The 26140-nt window shown below is 39.9% G+C and overlaps 1 protein-coding gene across 1 annotated transcript; it reads left to right on the top strand.

The window, feature by feature from the left end:
• Positions 1-39: 39 nt before the first annotated feature.
• Positions 40-19986, top strand: ubash3ba (ubiquitin associated and SH3 domain containing Ba). The gene is made up of 15 exons (XM_035666895.1): positions 40-100; positions 278-329; positions 14483-14536; positions 14749-14935; positions 15069-15267; positions 15557-15726; positions 15837-16045; positions 16642-16786; positions 16917-17037; positions 17121-17243; positions 17359-17451; positions 17994-18138; positions 18238-18344; positions 18596-18705; positions 18810-19986. The coding sequence occupies exons 1-15, from the start codon at positions 40-42 to the stop codon at positions 18945-18947; spliced, it is 1914 nt and encodes a 637-aa protein (XP_035522788.1). The 3' UTR covers positions 18948-19986.
• Positions 19987-26140: the final 6154 nt, after the last annotated feature.

Below are 26140 nucleotides of genomic sequence, written 5' to 3'. Positions count from 1 at the left end.
CCGAAACCAGACCCGGCCCCGAGCACCGTCAAAACACACATGGGTCGCACCCTGCTGGACGTGCTGCATGTCCATCGGGCCTTCCCCGAAGACCAGCGGCGTGAGTAGGGACAGCTGTACTGTCACCCACACACTACACCACCACACACACACACAACACCACACACACCACAACACTATTCATCAACGGGGTTAATTTCGCCAAGGCAAGCCATCCCCTCCACATCCACCCTCCTGAAGTTTCATGCCTTCTAAATGTCTCGTCAATGTTTTTCAGTGTCCAGCATCCAGACAGCCTCCATCATGAAGGCATGCTCTCAACCATGTTCGTACACCATGATGCCACCAGCCTCCTGCAGGGGTCACTGTCAAATGGCCGCATTTTAAACTCTAAGTTTTTTCCTCTTGCAACCCAACCCCCACCCATCATGCTTCGCACAGGCAGGGTAATGCATAGGATGTAATGTCACTAATACCTATACATCCATAATTTTTCTGTCCAAATACCACATATGCAACTTAATATACACCGGCAGGAAAGCATGCCAGGATCCAAATAAGCAATACAAGCAAATGCAGAATAGCACTTCCATGGTACCAAGTCCTCGCATTTCCAAACTTTTAGCTGAACTAACTAACTAAACAGTATGAGTCCAACCGGAGAATGTACAGTCAAAAGTAACCTCATGTTTAGCTAATATAGCAGGCAGTCGCCCTGTTTTTTTATTTTTTTACAGAATTATTATATTCATGTGATATAAATTAATAATAATATGTATCGATGCATGAACATGTAGGCAGCATTTTAATGTTGTAGACAGTGATGTTTGAGCTAATTTAACCTATTTTATATAGTCATGTTATTATATGTACTGTATAACAATGCTATCAAATTTTATGTTTATTCTGTGAAGTTACTAGTAGTTGGAAATAGTGTGTGTATAAAGCAGTATAAAAAAGTATTTAATAGTTAGTACTTAATACATTTGCTCGAGTATCGTTACTGTACTTTCGTACATCAGCATCACTTTTCTAGGTACACGATGTGTATAGAATAGAATAGGATCAACTTTATTGTCTCTGAGGGGAAATTTGTCTTGGCACAGTGCTACAATCTATTGCTTCACAAAAAAAAAACGTAACAAAATACAACGTCAACATCAGATTAGACACATTTGACTATATCGTCTTACACAGATCACAGCAGCTATAAAAAGAGAGACAAGAAACTATAGGAATTAAAGGTTTATTTATTGCACATTGCTCTTCAGCCTGTGTGGCTGTGTGTGTGTGCATACGTATCCATATGTTGTTTGGACATGTTTCCCACTACAAAAGAAACACACAAGAGATGCTCAGTGTTTTCTGAGTCATGCGTTTCACTCGCCAACTCTCTCCTTGGTTTTCAATGAAAGCCCGATCCTGTGGGCATTCCTGAGGGCTCCTCAGCACTTCTTTTCATTCATCCTTGAGAGGAGAAGTTGCCAGGAAACAAGGAGTGTTTGCTTGTGAATGCCATCTATGGATTATGTAATTACATAAAAACATTACAATGTGTCGTCTGGGCTCAGATACAGCACCGGTTTAACAGTTCATAATTGCTGAACATATGCTTAAGTGTTTGTTCTACACAGGACTACAATAGATTTTAATATTTAGAGAGAAGTTTCAATATTTGAGACTGTGAATCAACAAAAGCATTTCTCTATCAAAACCAGAAACCAGAGAAATGACACAGCTGTTAAATGTAGAGTTGCTGCATTGTCAGTGAATGGGAGAGTAACAATATCCTTTATAAAACCCACCTTAGCCTCTTTTACTCCAGGTTACTAAGCCTGTTAGCATTACCAAATATATGGTTTTAGAGTCAAAAATGCTATTGTAACCAGTATATTTTTAACACCAGCTTCAATCCTTTTCCACCTAAATACACCCTTATATGGTACGTGTGGACACTGAATAGGTGTCATATTTTAATTTAAATCCTGCCAGGCTCAGTTTTTATGCCTCAGCCTCCTCATTGTATGAACTCCTCCTAATTACATAATCTATAATCATAACGTCCCTTCTCATTGTTCGGGTAGTCAGCGATTCCCACATTATATATCAAGCCTGATGGTTTTGAACAGCCTCATCTTGCACAAAAGCCTTTCTGTATGTGCAGCGTGCCTCAAAGTTGTCCCTTGTAACAAAAGAAATCTGAAGTAGTTCTCTTTGAGTCTTTGTCAGCAGTGGCAGTAATCTCAGAGCACCGTGATTAACTCCCAGATCTATTACTTGTTTCGTTATCTGAATTGTAGGATATAAAACTGTCTGCCCATGTAACGCAAGAGACCATCATTTAGGAACGACTGTCGGCAGTTATCTGAGTTTTACTAAATAGGCCGAAAGTCTTTCTTATTTTACCTAGACTTATACAGTATCTCCAAAATGAAGCCTTTCTATCCTTTTGCAAAACTGGCTAAGGTCATCCAGGCTTTCATCATTCCAGACTGCAGCTCTCACTCCTCCTGCCTAATGAACCACTGCAGACAAAATGAGTCACTGGGTTTGGTTATATTTGCAGATTCACATTTATTATTGATGGCAGACTAATACACTTTGATTTGATCGAGGCTATAAATTTATAATGAAGCAGAATAATTTAGCCTCATTACCTTCGTCTGGTCTGATGTGAAGTGGAGACACAATAGCAATGATAATGCAGATAGTTATGAAATACACATATAATGTAAACAGCTCAGCTCTTCTCTCCAGAGTTTATGGCACAGTAGTTATTACAGAAGTAATATACAGTGACACAGTATGGGTAGGATTGGGTGTTGTTTGAAATGTAAGATTTTGACATCACTTTGAGGAACATAAACAGGTTATTTCTACAAAAGAAACCAAAGTTATTTTATGCTTAAAGCTTCCCTCGTGACATTTTTTTATATTAACAGCAGAAAAAATTTGATGGGTATGCGTAATGTTAAAGGGGTTGCTTGTAATAATAAAATAATCCACAGAGACGTATCTCTCGACTATAGTTCCCACCAACTCTAGAGAGCATTTGAGCTTCTTTCAGCTCATTGTTTTGGTTTTGCGGCTGACCACTTTTTTTGTTGTCGACACTTAAGCATCGGCCATGCTTGCAAGGTGACATTCGCTGACATTCTGTGACTGTGTGCTACTCGCTAATTTGCTAACTGGCCTGACTAGCGCTAGTCTGTCACAATAGCTCTTAAATCTTCTCTCTATTTAATCTCTGTTATTCTGTCATTCTACCAAAACAGAGCTAAAAGGAGAGTGGCTATTGTAGTTACACTCGCCAGGTGGAAAGAAACAGGACTCCAAGTGAATGCTAATGTTGCTTCGTATCTGATCGATATGTGAAGTGTTGTTGTGCTGCACCCAATAGATGGAGGTTTCATTTTGTCTGAACACAAGCAGCTGCGCAAGAACTTTGCCTAAATATAATACAGTCTGAAATTGGAAAAAATATTTAAACAAGACAGTGACTGATCAGTGAATAAGGAACGAAGTATGACTCTGACCAGATGTTCAACACCAGCTTTCAGTACTTGACAGTTTTTGATTCTTGCTTCTACAGACATATCTCGGTCGGTACCAAAAAACTTTTCAACACTCGGCACTGTATGGAGCACTTTTTACCGAAGGTGCTATTTCTGGAACATCTTCGCCTGTGCAGATTGTCACGTTCTGCTCTTCAGTTTTGAGAAGCCCTTCCCTAGACTTTGGTAGGAGAGGAAGAAGGAATAATAGAATAATTCAGTTATCAGTCATAGCTTGAGGGAACAAGGGCTTCATTGTGTTTAAGTATTTTTTTTTTTTTTCGGCCAATAGGGAGCATGAATCATGTACACACACACACACAAGCACAAACACACACACATACAAAAACAGCCCCACTGTTTTAATTGGGTGGATTTTCTGCTGAGTCATTCAAGAATTGAGTAGTGTGATCAGATAGGAGCTGGATGCACAGTGGTCTCTCTGGCTGTTCGGTTCGTGTCTGTTGGTTGGAAGCAGGTTTTGGAAACTTGCTGATAACGTGACAGACACGTATCGCTTCATCGTGGTATCTCTCAAGTTTGCTGCTCTTAGTTTTGGTTTTGGTAGCTATAGAGCGCTGGGAGTTGACAAAAGTAGAGTTTTTATATACTTTTTGGTTGGATTATGAGTTTCTTTGGTATTTTTCACCTTCCTCCATCCCCCCATTATCTGGTGTAACCAGGGCCGTAGCCATGAGTGTTTATGTTCCTCCCAACACCCTTCCCCAATCTACAAAGCAGTGTTTGTGCAAGTTTTATTTTAATTTAGTTTAGAAATAGTTAATTTAGAAATTTCGCTTGGACATTAACAATTGCTTAAAAACTCAAAAGAAACCATTGTCTCTACTTTCTCTATAATAAGTACCCAATTACATGGTTGTTTCCCAGCAAGCTTTTTAAAACTAATTTGGAAATTACAGACCCCTAAATAAAATAAAGCATTGCACTTTTATTTCTCAACAAACTGTAAAAATAAATTCTGTTGGAGAATGCTGATTCCTCCATGATTTGTTCATGTATTTTTGTTGGTCTTAACATAATCCAGTTCAGATACAGTTCAAAGATAGCCTGCTGTGTATATTGCCTATTCTTTTTTGGCAGGAATTGGCCTACACAAATACACACCATGTATCATTTTTAAATTGTAGAAGGTAAACTCTTCCCAAAGTTACAAAAATACTTTCCAGAAAAAATATTTAAGACATGACATCAGTGTCCTCGATGGCTTAACCTTTCTGTCTGCACCCTCTGTTAAGGTCAATTGAGCCATCTCCTGTTATGAGATCAACAGTTTTCCTCTGAGAATTAAGAAGACGGCCAGGCACTGTTGTGATGTTGTAGCTATGCTTGTAGTAGTGCCATTGACCGCTGGAAACCTGCTCCTGTTTAATGATTAGTAATCTATTTTTGCTCCAATGTGCAAACAACGTGTTCTCTGACATTTCTTTAATAGAACTTGTGTAAAAGGCACTTCCTCGTACCACTGTGACCACGGTTGAAGATTAATTTTTTAGTCATAGTTTATTTCCTCGGTGTTTTCCACGTTGTCCTTTTTATTGTGCTTGTGCAGTCGTACCAGTGTATTCATGGTCCCCAAAAGGTCCTCGCTTTGTAATTCCCTGTTTATCATGTTTAAGTCCTCCCTGCGCTCCCAAACAGTAGCTGTTTGTCTGTCTACTGTATACAGAACATACTGTGTGAAGTATATAGGGGTGGCGTATGTATAGAGGAATTATCTCTGTTATCAGCAGAGCCACTGGAAGGCAAAAGAGTGTGAAGTTTGGTTCAGGCTTTATACAGAAATGCATGATGGTGTGTGTGCAGTTTTAAATGTCACGCTTGTGGCCAAAATAAGTGCTCACACATCTGTGAATTAGGTAGAACTCCTCACGCCACTCACTCCGTGTTGGTTGGCTGAACACAGGAACCTGAATTACTGGCAGAATGGTGTTTTTTAAACAAAGTGGAGAGCTGAATTTAACCACAAAACAAATGAGGACCTAAGTGGTTTTGAGAAGCATGAGAAACTTAATAACACCAAAGCAAACAGAAGGCATGTCTGCGGTTCCTTCGTGTCAGCCATGCATGAAGCACAGACTTTCCTTAAAGCGGCTCTGTCTCTGTTTTGTTTAGTAGCACTGAGCAATAATGTGGCGATTGTGAGCAACAGGAAGCAGGAAGTTGATGACCAAACTGTAACAGAACATCGACTGCAGTGATGGAGACTGAGGAGGGAAATTAAAGATTTTGAAACCTTTTTTACTCCGACTAATAAGGTTCTAACCAGAGAAAGAGAAAGAAAAGCTTTTCATGTTGTAGACCAATCACAGATGTTCTCACGCTGACGCTGGCGTGTGGAAAATTCAACTATCACATTTTGGTCAGAGAGCCTGTGCTGGGTTTGGAGGTTGAAGCACATGTAGCGCTTCATTTTTTCCACCAAACCTCATAATAACCTGACAATAAGTCAGTTCTCAGAAGTCACATAAACATTCATGTGTGCAGGATTGACTGATCACCACTAATATACCCACCTAATTGTAGATGGTTTTATATATTTATATATGTGCCATTGAAAATTGAATATCGATGCATTTTGGACTGTTGGTTGGACAAAACAAGCAATTTGAAGGTGTCATCTTGGGCTTTTGAAAAGTGTGAAATTGCATTTTCATTGTTTACAGGCGAATTAGTCATTGTCTTTAAAATGTCAGAATATAATTAAAATGCAATTTCACAATGACACCTTCAAATTGCTTGGTTTTGTCCAAGCAAAATGCATAGATATTCAATTTACAAAAACTGAGAAAAGCAGCAAATTGTCACATTTGAGAAGCTGGATGAAGCAAATGTTTGGCTGGTTTGAGTCTTCTGTTGATTAGGTAATTGATTAATGGACAAATCTTTCAGCATTAGACTGATCCCATCATAAGGGCCCGTGGGACTTAATTACCCGATGACATTTAACATTTAACACAACCATGCGTGACAAATGTTTTTTCTACATATCTGTTTATAATTGTCAGTGTCATGTTAATTTCTTACAGATTTGAAGAGAATTGAAGTGCCTGAATCAATTCAAAGACATTTGCTGTATAGTGCTCTTCAATAGTAAATCAACTCTTGAGATTATACAGTGCTTATTTCATACAGATTTCAAACATGTTTATTGTCCATTTCATTGTGCTTCTGGAACTAAGACTTCAACTGTGGTAACACCTCTAGCTGAGAAAAGATTATGCGCGGTAAATTCATATCTCTTTTCACCCAATCACTCTGTGTAGCCTTTTGTCTGTTTAAGAGGAAGCTGGTGCGCATGCTGACTGTGTAAGACTGTTCACCAACCTACATGACTTTCATAACTCATTTCTCAACCATAACAACTATATGTGTAACCCCATTGTTACCTAACACAAAAAAGTTCCACAGGGAGCCATTTTAGTTTATACGAAGGCTCGGCACAATAATTACAACGTATAACTTACAAGCACATATGTGACACTTGCTGCCTGTGTGTGCAGCTTGCTAGAACAAACTCTAAGCTTGTATTCAAGACAGCCAAGAGGAAGTTGCCCATTTCCGGAAGAGGCTTGTGACCTTTACTGAGCGCTCTGTTGAGACGGTGGTTTGAGAGTGGCTGAAGCTGGGGATTCACATTTCACTCGCAGATAGGAAAAAGTTGGCTGTAGTGACTTTATTTCTCATTAAAAGACAGCCTGGAGATCTCAAACCTTGGTCCCAGTTACAGATTGGACAGAATAAATACTTTGACAGATGACTTTTCAGCTGGTCTGTTTGTTTAAAACGAGTTGGATTTGGATTTGGCCGTTAAAGTTCTTTTTATTTTTTTTTAAAGACAACATTTCTACCAACCATGGCTGCAACTCTCAAACCTATGCTGTTAGCTTTGTATGACACATCCTGGGACTTTAAAGGAGCGCTGTGTGATTCATCACAATGTTGGCACTGTGCTTCATGTATTCTTAGTGAAACATTTGCTTTGTGCACTTTGACTTGTTTCACTGACGTCAGGCGGTGCTAAAAATAACTCTCATGCTAAAACGGCATGTTTTGTTTGACAGGAGCATTGATAATCATTTGTTCAAACTAATAAGCTTGATGGACACAATAACCGAGTGAAGAATATTATTAACATCCTTTAGTCACACAAAGGCCCACACAGTTCATTTAATGGTGTCATCTCTGACTTGCTCTGTCTACCCTCGTGGACTTCTCAGCTCTCTTCTCCAGAAATAATGAAGTGAGAAGAGGAGAAGCAGTTCCAGACACCGGCTGTACACAGCCAGCTTTGTTAGAGACGTTAGAGACTGAAATGTTGCCTTGTCAGCTTGGAAGAAAAGCTTTATGAGTGTACGACATCAAGTGCTGGCCTTGTTAGTTAGACTTTGCTGACCCTAAACAAAATAATGTGGTGCCAAAACACACAGTTTTGTTCATGGAATAGTTAGACATTTTGTGAAATCCGCTCATTCACTTTCTTGCTGACAGTTAGGCCGCTTAGCAAGCAGTTAGCTCAGTGTAGCGCGAAGATGGGGAAACAGCTAGCCTGGCTCTGTGTGAAAAAAAAATGTGAAAAATTATGCTAACGCCTCTAATGCTATCTAATTAACAGGCTGGGTCTATGTGTCAGTTTACATGCTGTACAAGCGTAGACTCTAATAAGTCACTGTGCTGCTGCTAGCCAAAAACAGTGCACCTAACCCCCTGTAAAACCACAACTTGTCGTTTCTATATTCCAGTTTGTGTATGGATTAGACAAGCACTATGCAGTATGTTAAGTAGTGAGCTTTAGAGGTGATGGCAGGTTTAGTGTGAGCCTAGCTAGCTGTTTTCAGTCTTTATGTAAGCTCAGCTAATTGACTCCTGGCTCTAGCTAACATAACAGTGGTATACTATCAATCTTCTTTTCTAACTCTTGGCAAAAAAAGCAAAGCAAATACATGTATCTCCCAAACTATTCCTTTTTAAAACTGACACTATTCATTATCATTATGTGTCATTTCTTAATGGTGGCCTCAAGCAACAGCTCAAACAAATGATTAGAATATTGGTCGGTAAGTGGTATCGCTTCGCTGACATGTAAGCATCAGCCTTGTGTGTATAATATTACACCTTTGCCCCCTTTGTCTTTGACTGAACATATTTGTCGTAAACCGCAATGTATGTGCCATTATTGGTCAGTCATAAGCTTGACGCAAAGGCCGTAACGTCACCCCACCCGAGCAGAGTCGGGCAAACTAGACATAGGGAAGCACATTTCCTCTGCTGACGGAGCTCTCCTAAGGGTGAAGTGTGGTGTTGGGCAGCAGCAGGGCTCTCAGCGCTGCGATAAGTGGCTAGCGATGGAGCGTTCGCCGTCGGCTTGTAAACAGGAAATGTTGTTTCGCCCATAGAGCTGAGTCAGGGAGGGGCCCTTGGGAGTACGTAGCTACATGTGTAAGTATGTGTACACATTTGTGTGTGTTAAGACAGGGTGACATGGTTTACTTCACTTCTAGATGCTCCTTACTTTTGGCTTTAATTTATGATTTCCTTTTTCGTTCTTCACTGATATATAGCCATGAAAGGCCATGAAATCTATGTTGGTCGAGTTTTGTCACATAACTTCAAGCACTTTTTTCGAGGAAGTGATCCCACTCGTGAGATACTTTGAAAAGTGTGCAGATTGCCTGATATACAGAGATAACTCTCTCTAGCAGCCTGGAAGAGAGCCAAGTTTAGCGAAAAGGTCAGCTGTAATAAACAAAGAATGTTTATGTGTATGAAAAACAAACGACGCCGTTTAAACACGCAACAGGCTGCCAGAACATTTAATCCGTAATAGGGTTATATGTGGAAATGGGAACTGCAAAAACTTGCCTAATGTGCGTGAAATACTAAGACTGTTTCCAAATTCGGCTGATAAAAATGAAGCCCTCATCTGATAATGGTCACTGTCATTTATGCAAACAATACTGCTGGTTTTGTTGCCACATCCAGAGCGAGTTCTCTGCCTCACACTCTCTAATCTTTTTTATCTTCCTCTAGCTGTGAACAGGAAATGCAGTTTATAAATAACTTGCTCAGTTCTTCCTAAGAGCAAAGGAGAGGCCTCCGGGTTAGATGCAGTTATTCAGGACAGTTTGCAGGCAACTGGTTTGACTATCGTGGAGCAGACAGAAAACAAATTCGGTCAAGTAGCAGATGCTATACACAGGGCTGTGGTGCGGGAGGTGCTGTCTTCCTTGTCGAAACATCGATCAGCTGGCCAATAGGAAAGAGGAAAATTTGGAAGTCAGCTCCGCCAACACTGCCCAGCTCTGCTACCTGTCGCACCTCTCTGCTCTGTGAGGGTGGTGCAGATGTAGGTATTTTTTTACTTTCTTTTGCCCGGAGAAGTGGAGAAACAAAGCAGGACTGTCACTGTATCATCCAAACACATTATTCTTTACATTCAGTGTGAAAGACTGGCAGGTACACACCCATGGTCACTCATGCAGTATAAAGACCAGCAGGGGCACTCAGTCTTTATCAGCTACGGTATTAGAATCACCACTAAATTGCTGTTATTTGCAGAATAAACAGTTTGTGTAGTAATTGTGGTGATGGTGGAGACGTTCCAGACAGTCTTTACAAAGTGAAGTCAATCTACCAAAAAAAGGCATTGGAGAATGCAAGTAATCTGAGGATAAACGACTGTAATGTGTGTATGTAAACTGAACCAATAGCTAGCTAACATTATAATAGTAAGCTTGTTGATAAATCAGTGGAGCTGAAATGATAAGTCAAGCAATTGGCCGACAGAAAACAGCTGATAATCGATTGATTGATGTAAATTCTCTGATTCCAGCTTCTAAAATGTGAATATTTGCTGCTTTTCTTGGTCGTCTATTATAGTATGTTAAATTTCTTTGGTTTGGATTGTTGGTTGGATAAAACAAGTCATTTTAAATATCTCAACTTGAGCTTTGGGAAAGTGGTGTAACAGGTTTTTTTTTCTTTTTTTTCTGACATTTAACCACCAAACTATGAATTGATTAACTGAGAAAATATTTAAAAGATGAATCGACAATGAAGATAATCTTTAGTTGCAGCGTTGCCTTCAGTGTCAGTAACAGCGACCCTGGAAGTGAAAGTGTCACACAGTGAAAGTGTGGATGAAATAAGTCGAGGTTTCAGATTGTGCAGACTGAAACACATACAATATCACAAATGGTTTGGATAATATTAAATGATTAAGCCACGGGTTGGGTATCGACTTTGTGCGTGCAAGACAGTGCACATGGCACTTTGTGAAAGTGCAAACTTCTTACTACGACTTCCTTCTGGTTTGTCACTTCAGTCTGAGCCAGGCCAGATGTCTTCCTGCTGTCTCGACTGCAGTCTGTTGGTTAAGAATGATATGCTTTTGGTTTTTTTAAAATTGTATACAAAAATTTAGACGTATACTGTCAGTGGTTCAAACAGACACAGCAGAACATGGCCTTAGTTTTTTTCTACACCGAGAACATATACAGAAAAATAATGGTGAATTCAACAAATCCAGAAAAAAAAGAATCAAACTAGCCAAATATGATTGATTTGCTAGAGATACATCTTAAATGACCACTAGTAATTCTGTTTTATTGCAACAAATTATTTTAACAGTTACAAAACTTTATACGTTTTCTACAATGCAGGTGCGTGTGCATAATTTGCCCAGAGATTATTGTCATGATCATCTCTATGGATTAAAACAAAGCAATCAATCAACGTGAGAGGCAGACGTAAAAAAGGAAATTGGCTGAACCAGAATAATCTGTTTTATGCGAGAGGATGCAGAGTGCAATGAGTTGCGGTGGGCAGACGGTCTGTGGGAGCCCAGAGTGCACTGGTGCCAGGTTGGCACTGCACTCCATCTCGCTGTTTCATCTCGAGTCTGACCTGTCTGATCAGTGCACGTCTTCAGTGGCACATGAGATGGCAGGTACTTTTAACTCCTAATGGACAGATTATGAGCCAGTGTTAAAGTTCTACTTTTATTTGTTGTCTGCACCTGGCTTTTAGTATTTTGTTGTAGTTGAAGAGAGAGTGTCTGACTTCCAGCCCTCCTCTCTGAGAAAGGTGACACTGACTTTCCATAAGATATTATACTGTATGGCGTCAGCTGGGAATGGCTCCAGCCCTCCGCGACCCTGCAGAGGATAAGCTGCTGTAGATAATGAATGGAAGGATTGATTAGGGTACTAAAAATAATACAGGAACCGATCAAAGGTAGTGTAGGTTATATTTTTCTCAAAGCAGAGCTATTCTGTCGTCGCACATTTGAAACAAATTTGAATCTATTTTTCATGAATCCTTCAAACAGGCACAACTGTAATAAGGCTTTGTGCAGCTCTGTTAGGGAAGATAACCAATATTGGATTAGACTCTAATTGGAAGACACTGAAGGATCAGGAGCAACTATCATCTTTTAATTTTATTTTGTGACAACTTTGTTGTCAGAGACAGTACAATGCAGGTTTTGACAAGCCACACCCACTGTACACTTGGAAGGGTAGGGTGAAGCATGATCTACTAAATCCTACACACTGGACCTTTTTAAAGCCTTCTGCATTACATTTTGAAAGGAGACTAAGGGATATTTTGTTTTAGACATTACTGTTATTATAATTTATACCTGGAACAGGGTTTATAGTCATTTAAGCAGCCTAAAAAAAGCTGATTAAATTCAAGCAAACCTTATATCCTCTCTGTAAGACCTTTTTCTATTATTTCATGTCACACAGGTTCACTCTTATAAAATACCACAGAGATAAGAAGCAAGCAATTCAATGTTCTAGCCCGGATTGGATTTTGTGGCGTCTCAGTCACATCTGCTTGTAATCCCATCATGCCTTCTGAGAGAAAATCCCCTTCTTTTCCTCCTCCACACAGCACCAGGTGCAATCTCTGAATAAGTCGACTGTAGCCAGCAAATGACTCTCTGTCTTAAGCCCTCTCTACGTGCAGATGTGGTTCTTACTGTTAAAGTGGATCAATTAGGTAAAATGTCATACAACTGTCATATAACAGCAGTTAGACCTGTTCAGGTGAATGAACAGAATCTCCCCTGTCTTTGTAGCTTGTATTTAATTCAAGTTCACCCTGCATATATTTCTCTATGTGTGTGTGTGTGTCTGTGTCGTAGTGGGTCTGCGCGAGCCATCTGTTACGATGCTGTAGCCTTGGCGTTCCCATCCTGCTTGCTGTGCTCTGTCAGGGCAGGCTGCCCCCAGGGTTCAGGGACTTTGCCGTATGTAGGACCCTCTCAGTGGGACAAATGTAAAAATAGCTCATTGAATTTGAACGCTAGAGTGGCACAACGCACGCTGTCAACGTCGTCCCACACAGAGGCGCGGCGACATGTCTGTATCTATATCAGTGGCTATGCGATGGTGCAGAAAACAACACTTCCTGCTTTCATATCAGTTACAGTTTGTTATTTTATGCTCATTAGAATGGCCATTCAGAGCGGTGACAAGCCGTGCCACCTTTAGGGACATGGCATCATTATAAGATAAGATTATGGAGGTTTTGTTTTTGTTTATCTAATGTAGTGAATGGCTGATTAATTCTCACTGACATGGGGCTGTGCTTTTTATTTTCACACAATGCACAAAGAGCAAGTGAAAAGAGATGGGACCGTGTGGCTTGTCGTTGAGTGTTAAAGGTGAGATGCCGTGGAGACGATGTACGGTCACTCAAAACGCATTTTCCTGTTGCTTAATAATGAAAGGAGCCGTGTACCCAGACATTGCTTACTCTAGTTATTTCAGGGATATATCAGGGATTCCATTCATATCACAAAAGCAGATAAACAAACATAAGCAATCAAAAGATGAGTCTTTGGCAAGTGTTGTACGGAGCTTTGTTAGAGCCGAGAGAAGCTTTAAAATGAATTCACAGACAACTCACTGTTTGGACCTCAGTTACATATACTTTCAGTAACTCTCATCTCACTAATTTAGGAATATTAAGTGGAACGCTTGTGCTAATGTGTGCCAAATCTTTGCAGACAAGGCTCTAAGAGTCCAGTTAATAAAAATAAAGTATGTTACTGATGTGTTGATTGACTGAAAGAGGAGCAGAGGCTGTGTTGTTACTGTGAACCGTCAGAATTAGAGTCACATCCAGAGGCTCTGTGTCAGTCCTCTCAGAGCTGATGAATCTCGGATCAGCGAATCCCTTCAGAGGCGGCCCGCAATACCAGAGGCTTTATAAAAAGACACTAATTAGATTTTGAGTACTCAAGAGTAATCATGCAATCAGCTCTCTCTTGTTTCAGAAAAAAAAGTTATGGTTTATGAAATGACACAGATAAATCATGTCGTAGGACGTGAACGCAGCCTTTTTTTCCCTTTTTAATGTCCATTACACTAAAACACAAGGAATTAATTATACTTTTCTCAACGCCACTGTCCTATACAGGGGGTCTTAATATTGTGACATTTGGCTGCTGTAGAACTAAATTGTTAACCAAGACTGTGAGCAGCCAAAGACCCTCTCCCCTATAACACAGGGGTCGTTATATAACCATTGACTGAATCAGAATCATGTTCAGATTCAGTTTCATGTGAAACCCAGTCTGCGCTGAATATGTGGATTTGCATCTACTGAGTGGTACTTTATTGATGATAGAACCAGATTTTTTAATACTTCATAGCAGAGAATACGGCTGTTCTGAAATCTGCATCAGTGCTCAGCCTCATGAACCTCTGGTATGAATAATGAACTCCTGTTATGAATTATTGTGAGCTTGTTGTTATTTTACTGCTCTCTGGGGATGTTTGGTCTTTGTTCATTGTCATGTGGAAGCGCAGCCATCTCCTCCTAATAAACACGGCCCGGAAGAGAAACTATTGATTTTGTGACTGTGCTTTGATCTCCCTTTCTCTTTTTCTTTGCAGCTTGAAAGCTCTGGTTTCGACAGGAGGGAAAAATGTCCAGGCAGCTTGTGACTGGTGAGAGCGGACGCATACTTTTATTCACATGCTCACCCATTGTTATTAAACTGCAATGTTCCTTGTAATAGTAAACACAAGATCCACTGACTTTACGTTACATTGACGTGTCACTGTGCTTTTACGACAGTGCTGCCCTCTGCTGGACATTGCTCGCCCTCTCTCCCAATTTTCACTCCCCACCTCTGGTTTTCTTTGTCTGTCACCCCCAGGCTCTTTTCCCACGTGGATGACCCCTTCTTGGATGACCCTCTGCCCAGAGAGTACGTGTTATATCTGCGACCCAGTGGGCCACTGCTCCAGCAGCTCTCGCACTTCTGGCAGCAGTCCCGCCTCTCCTGTGGGAAGAATAAGGCCCACAACATCTTCCCCCACATCACCCTCTGCCAGTTCTTCATGGTCAGTGTCAGTGCTCGTGTAGAGGGAGTCAGCTTATTTCTTTGAATGCATGTCACTGCCATTTATATCACAATACTGGCACATATGAACAAAACATTAACTCCATTTCCTGTTTTGTTGTCTCTGCTGTCAGTGTGCCGACGGGAAGGTGGAGGCTCTGTCCGACGCTCTCCAGGCCACCGTGGCCAAGTGGAAGGCTCGTATACCCATGCCCCTCCCATTGGAGCTCTATACCTCCTCAACTTTCATTGGCCTCTTTGTGGAGGAGCAGGTGGCGGAGGTGCTGAAGGGTTTCGCTGCCGATTTTGCCACTGAAGCAGAAGCTAAAGCAGGTTTGAGCTCCCTTTGTCTCTTTGATGGAAGCCACAGGATACATGAACGCTGTCTTGTAGGTCATGTAGACAGAGATCAGACAGATCAAGAATGATGTGAAGAAACTGTAATCAGTAAATCGCAGAGCAGTGTCACCAGGTGATGCATTTTTTTTGCGTATTTAAATGTTTCTGTCAGTGGAGAACCGCTATAGTTAAAAGAATGTAAACTGAACACTACATCATTGTCATGAGTATACGTGTATATAAACATCTGGTGTGCACATTTCTCTCTTTTCCCTCTGCCCAGATGTTCATGTCGAGCCCCATAAGAAACAACTTCATGTCACGTTGGCATACCACTTTCAAGTCAGTCACCTTCCAATTTTGGAGAAGTTGGCCAAAAGCGTGGACGTGGCTTCAGGCTGTGACTGGCTGGCTGTGCTCTTCTCCCGGGATATTCGGTTTGCCAATCACGAGGTAGATTTTTGACATTTAATGAAAGAATTGTTGCTAAAATCATAATAAATGTAAGGTGTTTACTCCTCAGTACCTTTGTCTAATAGCTGCTAACCATCTGCCCCCTGTAGACACTGCAAGTCATGTACCCGTATGTGCCTCAGAATGACGATGAGCTGGAGCTGGTGCCGGGAGACTTTATCTTCATGTCTCCAGTGGAGCAGACCAGTGCCAGTGAGGGCTGGGTGTACGGCACCTCTCTGGGCACGGGGCTGTCGGGCCTGCTGCCTGAGAACTATGTCAGCCGTGGTGATGAGTCTGATACCTGGGTGGTCCATGGGTAAGGAAGAAAAACCACGATATTCCACAAAGGATGAAGTCCAGCATCATGTGTTTTTTGTATTAAAGAAATTCCATGTAACATAAGGAGCCGGGCTGTGAGGCCAGAACAACGCGCACATACAATGCAATAACAGCACAGTCAGCAGTAGCAGATTTTCACCGATTGCCCTTTAAAGTCCTTTTTTGCAATCACTTCACAAATACATCAGTGGGTGTTATCTCAAACTGGCAATCCACAAATCCCCTCAGTGTGCTTTATTTTATTTTTTATTTTTTACAGCTTAAGCACAAATACACACAAATAAGGCGACGTTTCTTGACTGACTGCAGGGATTAAAGAGAAATACAATAAAATAAATAAACTAAAAATAAAATAAATAATCTTCTTAGTTTACTTCTTGACTAACTTCAACCCCACATTACTACACTCCTTGAACAGGTTATGTTTTACTGTCATACGGCTTTCTCAGTAGCTTCCTATGTTCCTCTAAGGTCATATGTTGTATGCTGTACACTGTATGTTGATTGCGTGTACATCTTCTTTTGTTGCTAGTGCTATATGAATAAAGTTGTATGTGTTTATCTGATCCTCAGGTCTCACTCTATTCTCAACTGTGCCTCTCCCTCTAACGCCAGCACCACTGTTGGTGGGTTATTGTTTGATGGACAGCTCAATGACAGTCTGCTTGACAGTTTTATGGATCCTCCCAGTCTCACTGGCCTCTGTCCTCCTATGCAGGTATGGCGTTCTTGTTTTATTTGACTCTTCCTATGGCGAAGAGAGGATGTATAATGAGGCCGTATGCAGAAGTGAAGAGACCATCTGTTGTGCAACGTGTCTCACGATTTAAAATGAATCTTTATCTCAGGTGTCGAGGCCGGCTTGTCAGTCCTCCCTGTCTAAGATGAGACTGTTTGTGTGTCGCCATGGGGAGAGGATGGATGTGGTGTTTGGGAAACACTGGGTCACACAGTGCTTTGACTCCAAAGGTTAGCATGCTAGAATAGATTAATGACACACTAATGATTTCAGTATTTCCATCATCTGTAAGTTCCTTATTGTGTTTTTGTAGGCCGATATATTCGCTCCAATCTCAACATGCCATCCAGCCTGCCAGCTAGAAGCGGAGGTCACCGGGACTATGATAAAGATTGTCCAATTACTGTGTTTGGCTCCACCCAGGCCCGTCTTGTAGGTCAGTACGTTTTATATACAGTTGATGTTGTTTACATCAATACATACGTGGATTTAGATAATCAAATACAGTAGATATTATGTTTACCATTCCTCTGTGTTTTGGTCCATCTCAGGTGAAGCCCTTTTGGAAAGCCACACGACAATAGACTTTGTTTACTGCTCTCCTTCTCTTCGCTGCGTCCAGACTGCTCACCACATTCTGCAGGGTAGGACCTCATCTTCATCACCCTCATCACTGTCACAGACAAGTTACACAGAATCTATTCAGGTTCTTCAGCTGGCACGTTATGATGCATTTCAAAAAGTTAACGCTGCGTGACAATGTTGGATTTTCAGTTTGAAGCCTTCAGTGTAGCTTGGATCTCAACAGGATTTGTTTGATTCTAAAAGGTACCTGGAGACATCATTAGGAGACAGAACAGATAAGAAAAGAAAAAGGTTTAACAGGAGCTCTAACTCTTTTTCTCATCCATTTATACATTCAGCTTACTGTCCTTGTTTTTTCCATTTTAGAAATATCTTCTTTGTCAAAACCTTTAAACTTCAAAGTCCTGTCATGTTATTGAGTTGGGGCACATGGGACCAACACAATTACTCTTATTGCACCTAGGCTTCGAGTTCATGGGAAGATGTATTATAGATTTTCGGTAAAAAAACAGCAAGAGAAAATTACCTGACAAAGTAGATTCACAGTGTGACCGTCAAAAACATATCTCCCGCTCTGACAGTCTGTTTCACTCTGTGTCAGGTCTCCAACAGGAGGGAAAGACAAAGATCCGCGTGGAACCCGGATTGTTTGAATGGACCAAGTGGGTTTCAGGCACATGTTTACCCAACTGGATCCCCCCAGCTGAGCTGGCCGCTGCTAACTTGAGTGTGGACACAACATACAGGTAGACCGCAACACCAACCAGCTGAAGCATCGATATGCCTTTACCTGTGATGCTGATGCAGTGTACTGTAACTTTCTCTATCTATCGTTTTGTCCCTAGACCTTATATTCCCATAAGTAAGTTGGCGGCGTCAGAGTCTTATGACACCTACATCAGCAGGAGCTTCCAAGTCACCCGAGAGATCCTGGCAGACTCCAAGAACATGGGTAAAGCGGCATTGAAAACATATATCCAGGGTTTAAACACGTATAAAAGATGTAGTTTTTGAGCTAAGTTATAAGCACTTTGTATTTTAGCTTATGGGTCAAAATGTTCCATTTGGATGTCTGTATAAAAGTTGATGTGTCAAAGAACATTTCAAGCTGCATATTAGCAACTACTGCGTGCCCATAAACAGTATAGAAAGCTAATGGTATCCGTGGAATGTGGTTCTCTGCTCTCTACCTCATTCACACAGGAAACACGGTCCTGATTGTGGCCCATGCTTCCTCCCTGGAGGCTTGCACTCGCCAGATACAAGGCCTCAGCCCCCAAAACTCCAAGGACTTTGTCCAAGTAGTCCGAAAGGTCAGTTCGCTGCTTAAGCTATGTCGCTCCTTTCATTTCTATCTATATTCTCCGCATTTTCTTTCTCTTGGATAACATGCAACATCTGTCTTCTCTTTGAGCAGATTCCTTACTTGGGGTTTTGTGCTTGTGAAGAAATGGGAGAGACCGGGGTGTGGCAGCTGGTCGACCCACCCATCTTGCCTCTGACACATGGACCCAATCACAGTTTCAACTGGAGGGAAATGCTAATGCATGACTGAATGACATGCTGTTTGGCTCTCTATCTTTTGGCAGCCCTGAACTGCTGTAAAAAAAAATATTTATTTTTAACCCACACTGCTATAAATCCAGCCCAACTACCAAAAAAATGACTAAACAAAAACAAACACGTCTGGCTTCCGTCAAAGACATCATGCAAAGAACAGAAGTGCATTCATTGAAGCAAAGGTATTCAGACACACTGCTCAGGAATGAGAAAATACAGTTTGTGTGGAGATCACAAAAAAAATGAGCTACAGTTTGGGCAGCAGTTTGTTGCATTTCCCTCAACGTTCCACTTCTTAGCCCAAAATGTGGAGGTGCTACGAGAGATCTGGATATTTCTTGATGGTTGCTGATAAATCAGGTTTTATGCCACGAGAAGGTGTCATGAAGCTCTGCGTGTGGCTTCTCCTCGGGCGGGGCGGTGAAGACTTTGAGTTCTGCTGCCTTCTCACACACTGTGACAAGAATTAGATGAGAGAGAAATATTTTTCCATGTGTCAAAATATTATTTAACTTGTAGCTACGAGCCGCCTGCGAATAAAGCACAAAAGAAATGTTGACAATCAGACAGGGGAGAACTGATCTTCATTGTTTCTGGTGTCGAGGCGGGTAGTTCATGATGCCTGTTTCATTCCTTTAAATGTCATATCATTAAGTGATTCTTCTAAGTTAACATTTATTTGCGCACATGAATCCTTTGACCTTCCTGTAATGCAGTTCTGATTACCACCACAGGAGCAACCAAGTCAATATGACTGAAGAAAATGAATATAATGGAACACAGACTGGTGTTGTGAATTCTGTCCAAGTGCATTGACTACAACGTCTGCTTGTTTATCATGACCCTGGCACTCTCTGTAAGCCTGATAACCACACTGCTTTTTAAACACATTTCATTTTTTTTCTTTTTTGGTTATGTGAGATGATTTAAGCGCTTACTGCCTATACCAATTATTTGTTGTATGACTCAGCAAAATCTATTGATACTCACAAAAATGAATAAAGCAAGGTTGTGGAGTTATGAAGGCTTATACATATCAGCCTGTGCTGTGTGTTGTGTAAAGTGAGAAAAACATTACTACTAAATATGTTTTATTGACTGTAACTTATTTATTGAGCACAAGTTGCTGTGACACAGTAATGTGGTACTGAAAAGGATTACAGACATATGAAAGAATATTATTTTTTTCACAGCAGACATTTTGACTTGTCCTAGCAGGAAAAGAGCAGGTTCAATTTGCTGGTATGCTGGTAACTGGAATAATAAGGGCAGGTACAATTATTATTCCAGTTAGCCAGGACCACCCTAAATGGTATTAAATATACCTGTGCTTTTTCCTGCAGGGTTTCTGCAGGTTTCAACTGATTAAATGTAAGAATTTTAAGAATATTACTTATTTCAGATCCATAGTGGCATAAAAATATGAAGGAAAATCTGTATTGATTCCATACTGGTTTTATTTTGTAGTGGTTACAGCAAAAATGAAACTTTACACATTTTTTATTTTATTTATACAAGAGACTTTAACTTCATTAATCTAATCAATGTGGATTAAAACATATTTAACCCTGTAAGCCCCAAATATAGAAAAACCTGCTATTTTGACTACCACACTCACCCAGTGCTGTAGAATTGCAACAAATATATAACAAGTTCTAAATGAAATTTGATGAATCTATTCCACAATAACTACACATGTACATGCTCTAGACATTGTCAACAACCCAAAAAAATGTAAAAGACATTTTACTTATAAACAAAGAGATGTTGTTTGAAGGAAACCTTGAGAAGTTGTGTGAGTTCATGGCCATAAGGGACCCAATGACTATGTAAATGTGCTAAAAAATAAGATAAACAGATTGTTTTTAGGATGGCTAAAGGTAACGTCATTTTACAACAAGGGGTGTTACAGGGTTAAGAAATTTTAAGGACGAAAATTTAGAAACCAGACTTTTTAAGACCCTACAGACAACCATGGCAACATGTCTGAAGGTCCATTAACACATGATATGTATAAATGTTCACAGTATTTATACTTTATCCCTTCAAGAAGCACTGTTTGGACAGTTTGGACCCTGATGTGGAATCACTGCTGCTTCAGTAAGCTTGAAATGTTTCGAGGAATATAGAAATGAGTTATGAATACTGTATAAAGCGTTAACCATCGCGACAAACTAACAGATAGACAAAGCTAACAATGAGACTCTTTAGCTAACGAGCTAACATCACCGTCATCCTGCTAACTCAGGTGAGGTATTTGTTGTTTGTTGTTTGTTCTTAATGTGGTTGTAGTCTGCGGAAAACGTTAACTTCATCATTTTATCTGTGGAAGCGTCAACAAGCAAGTGATGTTAATGTTAATGACAGGCAGAGAGTTGTCCTTTCCAGATATCAGAGGTAAGTTAAATTAAATGATATGTTGGTAAAGTGTTAGCATTATGGGCACACAGTGGAGCATTTTAAAGCTTATGTGCAGCAGGAGATGAATACAAGAAGTTATCTAAGCCACATCAGTATCAACACAGTGTCAAAGCATCTGCTCATGATGTTCATTGTGTAATTTATGCAAACAGTTTCCACAGTATCTAATTGGAAGTCCCACTTAGTTTATCCTTAAATTGCTTAAATTTCGTTCAAGTTGTTGGGTCCTCTTGGATCATTGTAAGCTAAAGCTCTTGATACTCATACTTTACATAGGTGATGTTATTAGTGTCTGTATTTTAATATGTATGTATCCAGCTGCTGGCCTCTGCAACCTTAAAGTGTCCAAACGTGGATTTCAGCCTTCAAAGTCAGTTTAATATATATTATAATATATTATTTTGTTATGCTTGAATGTGATAATAGTGCTTAATTTGTTGTACTTATTAATTGGTATTTTTGCAGAATGGTAACAGCCTATAACTTAACCACACTTCTTCACTTGATCAAAATTGGTCATTTTCTAATTTAACAGCTTAGACTATGTTATCTTTATGTTGCACTCCCTTTAGATTTACTTGATTCAAAAGATGAAAAAGTTGATCAGTATTCTGTTGAGGATGTCTGAAGCATCACTATAATTAATTCAGACATTATTATGAAAGAAATCAACTCAATACAGTAGCCTGCATAAAATGGTAAAACAGTGGTGTCTGGTATTTTAGATAATTTAATTTACTAATTTGGTAAGCGGGGTCTTTAACAGGCTATACACAATGAAAGTCTGCTCAGGATATTTTTTCATCCTATGTATTAACATCAACTGTATTAGGGCACTTGTTTGTAAAATACTATACAAATAAATAAAGAATACATAATGATTAGAGCTAATAATCCCCTACATAAATTGAGTTCCTCTCAAGTTACAAGATTTCTCTCCTGCACATACGGTACAATGCATGCAGTGATCACACACAGACTAATTTTGAGACAAACACTAGATGGTGCTATGTGATGACCAATACCAGTTGCAGTCCTTTATAGTACTCGACAAACAGGCCAACTTGAACTGTGAGTCTGCAGTTTCTGAACTTAAAATGAGGGCTATGTGCAATAAAGTCTAGAGGTTCTTAATTTTATTCCCCCTAATTTTGAGGGTTAAATATTTTATTGTAATGCAGAGTTTCAGAGTTTCTGTATTCTTTTAGTGCTTCTTCACCCAACCTGATCGAGGGATTTTGAGACTACTTTGGTTGGTTTTAAAAAAACAAAAAAAAAACACCAAATGGTAGGTACAGCATGTTTAAAGATAAAAGCATCTGAAAGTTATTACTATAACTATAAAATATTTTTTTTATGCTAATGATATAAACTCAAAGCTAGTGTGGATGATTCTTTTGAGATTTGTCCCTCAACAACCTGCTTGTAGAGCCAAATGACTGATTGCTGCTGACTAATCCCACTGAAACAGCTGATACATAAACATGTCTTGTAAAACAACCTGGAAATTTAGAGACTCGTTTTACAGTCATGGAAACACATGGAATTTGATCAAAAATAATTTATGATGTCCTGGAAAACTTCAATTGTATTTTAGCTCCTCACTCACATCCCCGAATGTTCTATAAGACAAAATAAATTCTACTTGATTAGAACTGTTTCTTCTGGGCTGTGGCCATAACGTTATGGTGAGAGGAAAACTGTAGTAAACTGTAATGAGTTCGCAAGAGACTGCAGAGGAAAAATTGGCTGTGGTGACAGCCACAAAAGCGATCTAATGCTGACCACCTACACTTCATCATGGACCCTGCATCGTTAAAGAAGTCAATACTAGGCCTGCTGGAGAATTATATGAAAACATTTCCTGGAAAAAGATTCCTTAAAAAGAGTGGGTGGTATATGGTATATGTAGTCCTCTTAAAATAGTATAAGTAAAACAAGCTTGGCGCTTACTGGTTATATTGGTTTACAATTCATCCAGGCATTTCCCTGCAGTGGTCAGAGGGCAGTGGCAGTGGAGACCATGATCCCTGCAGGCAGCAGGTAGGTGTTCACTGAGACACTCATCCGTCTACATAGTTTTTCGTTCTTGTCGCTGTTTCCACTGTTCTTCAGAAACCACAAAATTTACATATTGCATTTTTGTATGGTATATGGTGTAAGTGGGATCAAAATTGTCCCTCATATATACTAATGATACCATCAGTTTATTAATTGCGTAATTCAATATGTTTTAATATTCTGGCATTGAATAGATAAATTCATTCACAAGATACTTTTTCAATTTTTGCCCAAAATTTCCATCATACTCTGTATTTTCTGTTTACAGTTTGCCATTCGTCCACGCTAAAAATGCAAGAGTCTGTATTCCTACTTGAGAATATGTTGTTGACCCACGAATATGATTTATTTTCTAAATCTGGCTTCTTACTTTGTTTTAGATATGTCACTGCAGTGCAGTTTGATCTAGATAATAACCAATGTCTGTCAGCTGTGTTCTGGCAGGGAACAAAAGCTGAGAGCAAATGTTTGGTATTTTCACTTACACCTGCATCAGGCCACTTGGGGGCACTGCAACAAGCTGTAAACACATTGACATATTATCACTGTATAAAGTTGAGGGTGATTTTAATTGCAAACAGTTGCCTATTTACACATCCAGCTGACACAGAACAACATTATTTATTAATTTAAAGTCATGTCTCTGGCCATCGGATGGATTTAAGTACAATATTTACTCTCCTTTTAGCCCTTTCTGATATTTACCATCTCCTGTGGGAAATATCTGACTCTAGGTTCTAGATGCCAAGTGTCTGTTGTTGGGCAGGTAACATACAGAACATTAATCAGAGCGTTTTGGCTGAAAACTCCTGTATGCTGCTGCTGAAAATAAGGTTGACGAGAGCGGAGAGAGTTACTCAGTACAGTTGACTTGAAGGCTGTAAAACCAAGACAATGAACTGAAAGATGCTAAAACCCAGCTTGTTAATGTGGATAGCTGAAAGCTTTGTTTGGCCAATTATGAAATCATAAAATGAAATATTTAATCTGTAATGATCTGTCCATATTAAACATTCACAGTATTTAAGTACAAGGCTGCACTGTTACAGGGCACCCCCAGTAGCTCACCTGGAAGAGCGTGTATCACATATCAAGTATCAAGGCTGAGTCCTTATCTCAGCGGCCTGGGCTTGAGTCTGTTCCCGACTCTTCGCTGCATGTCATCCCCTTTCTCTTCCCCGTCTCTTTGTACTGTCACTGTCAAGTAAAGCAAAAATCTCCCCTCCATATAAAAGAAACAAGCAAACTAGGCTATTGCTTTTCTCTTTGTTAGTGCAAGAACGAAGGAAACTACCGAGCTTTGCTTAACCAGTGCTTTCATGACAATGCATCTGAGACGCAACACCAAAAATATAAAAATCAAGGATGAACATAAGGCTGTTTGCAAACTTACAAAAATGCAACTGCTTTATGGTGTGTCTACAGAGAAAGTGTTTCAGCCACAGTTTAACCTAACCCTAACCCTTTCACACGCGTCTGACTAAACAGAAACACTTCTATTTTAATCAATGCAGCAGTCTACACAGTCTGCATAACAGCTTGTGTTTACGCTGGTGCAGCACGCAAACATTTTACGCACGTAACTGCAGTGATTCTGTGTTGAGCTCTGAGCACTGCCAAAACACGGGTGACCTACACCCAATACTGCGCCTGAAAGCAGTGCGCTACTGTGGTCTACGCAGGAGGTGGCGCACTGAAGCTGCTACTAGATCTGCAAATAACAATTATTTTCATTATTGTTATTCTAGATCATGAATATTGATAATGAAAATAATCAATTAATTATTTGGTCTATGAAATGTCTGTTCCTTTTTCTCAAAGTCTAAGGTGATATCTTTAAATGTCTTGTTTTCTCAGTCCAGCACCCAAAGATATTCAGTTTAATATGAAACAAAGAAAAGCAGGAAATCTCCATATTTGAGGCTGAAAACAAAATTTTCTGCCATTTCGCCTGAAAAAATACTTGAATGATTAATTCATTATCAAAATAGTATAGATGAGTGTTTTTCTGTCGAGTGACTATTATTAGTTTGTCTAATCATTGCGGCTTAAGCTTCGATGTTCTCATTAGTGTATAATGACCTGAATATGGAAATGTTTTTGTTGCCTTAGAAGGAGCCTTTTATGTCTACATATGTCATGGGTCGCCATGTTGAACCGCCATGTTTCTACAGAAGCCCATAGGGGACAAACCAAACACTGGCACTAGATGAGGCCCCTGTAGTCTCTCTGTTGTGCTTGGAAGGGGAGGGTGAAGAGACGGAGTTGTGATCTGCAATTACACGGCTAGATGCCACTAAATCCTACACACTGGACCTTTAAAAAATGAATCCATTGCAAAAACAGTTGCCTATTATTTTTCTTTGTAGGATAGTGTAGAATACATTGGTTTTATAGTGATGGTTCTCATTTGTTCAGAGATGATCTTTTGAAAGAATGACAGGCCTATTTAGCAGAGCTTTCCATAAGTGTTGGGTGCCTAACAGCTGTCTAATTAAGTCCTGCTGGCTGTTTTATTATGTTAATTACATTTTGTATTCTAATGAAATTGTTTTTTAATTAACATGTTGTGGTTCACTATGCATATAGATTTTATGACCACTAACCTACGCTTCAAAACAATGCGAGCATTATAATATAGAAATGTGCCTTTGTGTGTGTGTGAGAGGTTGTGTGCTTGTGAGAGTCATCTTCAGTGTTTGACAA

Source organism: Morone saxatilis, unplaced genomic scaffold, assembly GCF_004916995.1.
Source record: "Morone saxatilis isolate NCDOM2014 unplaced genomic scaffold, NCSU_SB_2.0 Contig20, whole genome shotgun sequence".
NCBI lineage: Eukaryota > Metazoa > Chordata > Actinopteri > Moronidae > Morone > Morone saxatilis.
The sequence above is the reverse complement of the archived record's forward strand: the minus strand, read 5'-3'. Positions and strand labels throughout refer to the sequence as shown.

What these genes read in the sequence shown, in the direction of transcription:
- ubash3ba (XM_035666895.1), top strand. Translation starts at nt 40, where the DNA reads ATGGGTCGCACCCTGCTGGACGTGCTGCATGTCCATCGGGCCTTCCCC. An exon ending in CCCTCTGCCAGTTCTTCATG is followed by an intron (nt 14,936 to 15,068) that starts GTCAGTGTCAGT and finishes CTCTGCTGTCAG; the next exon opens with TGTGCCGACGGGAAGGTGGA. An exon ending in GCCTCTGTCCTCCTATGCAG is followed by an intron (nt 16,787 to 16,916) that starts GTATGGCGTTCT and finishes TCTTTATCTCAG; the next exon opens with GTGTCGAGGCCGGCTTGTCA.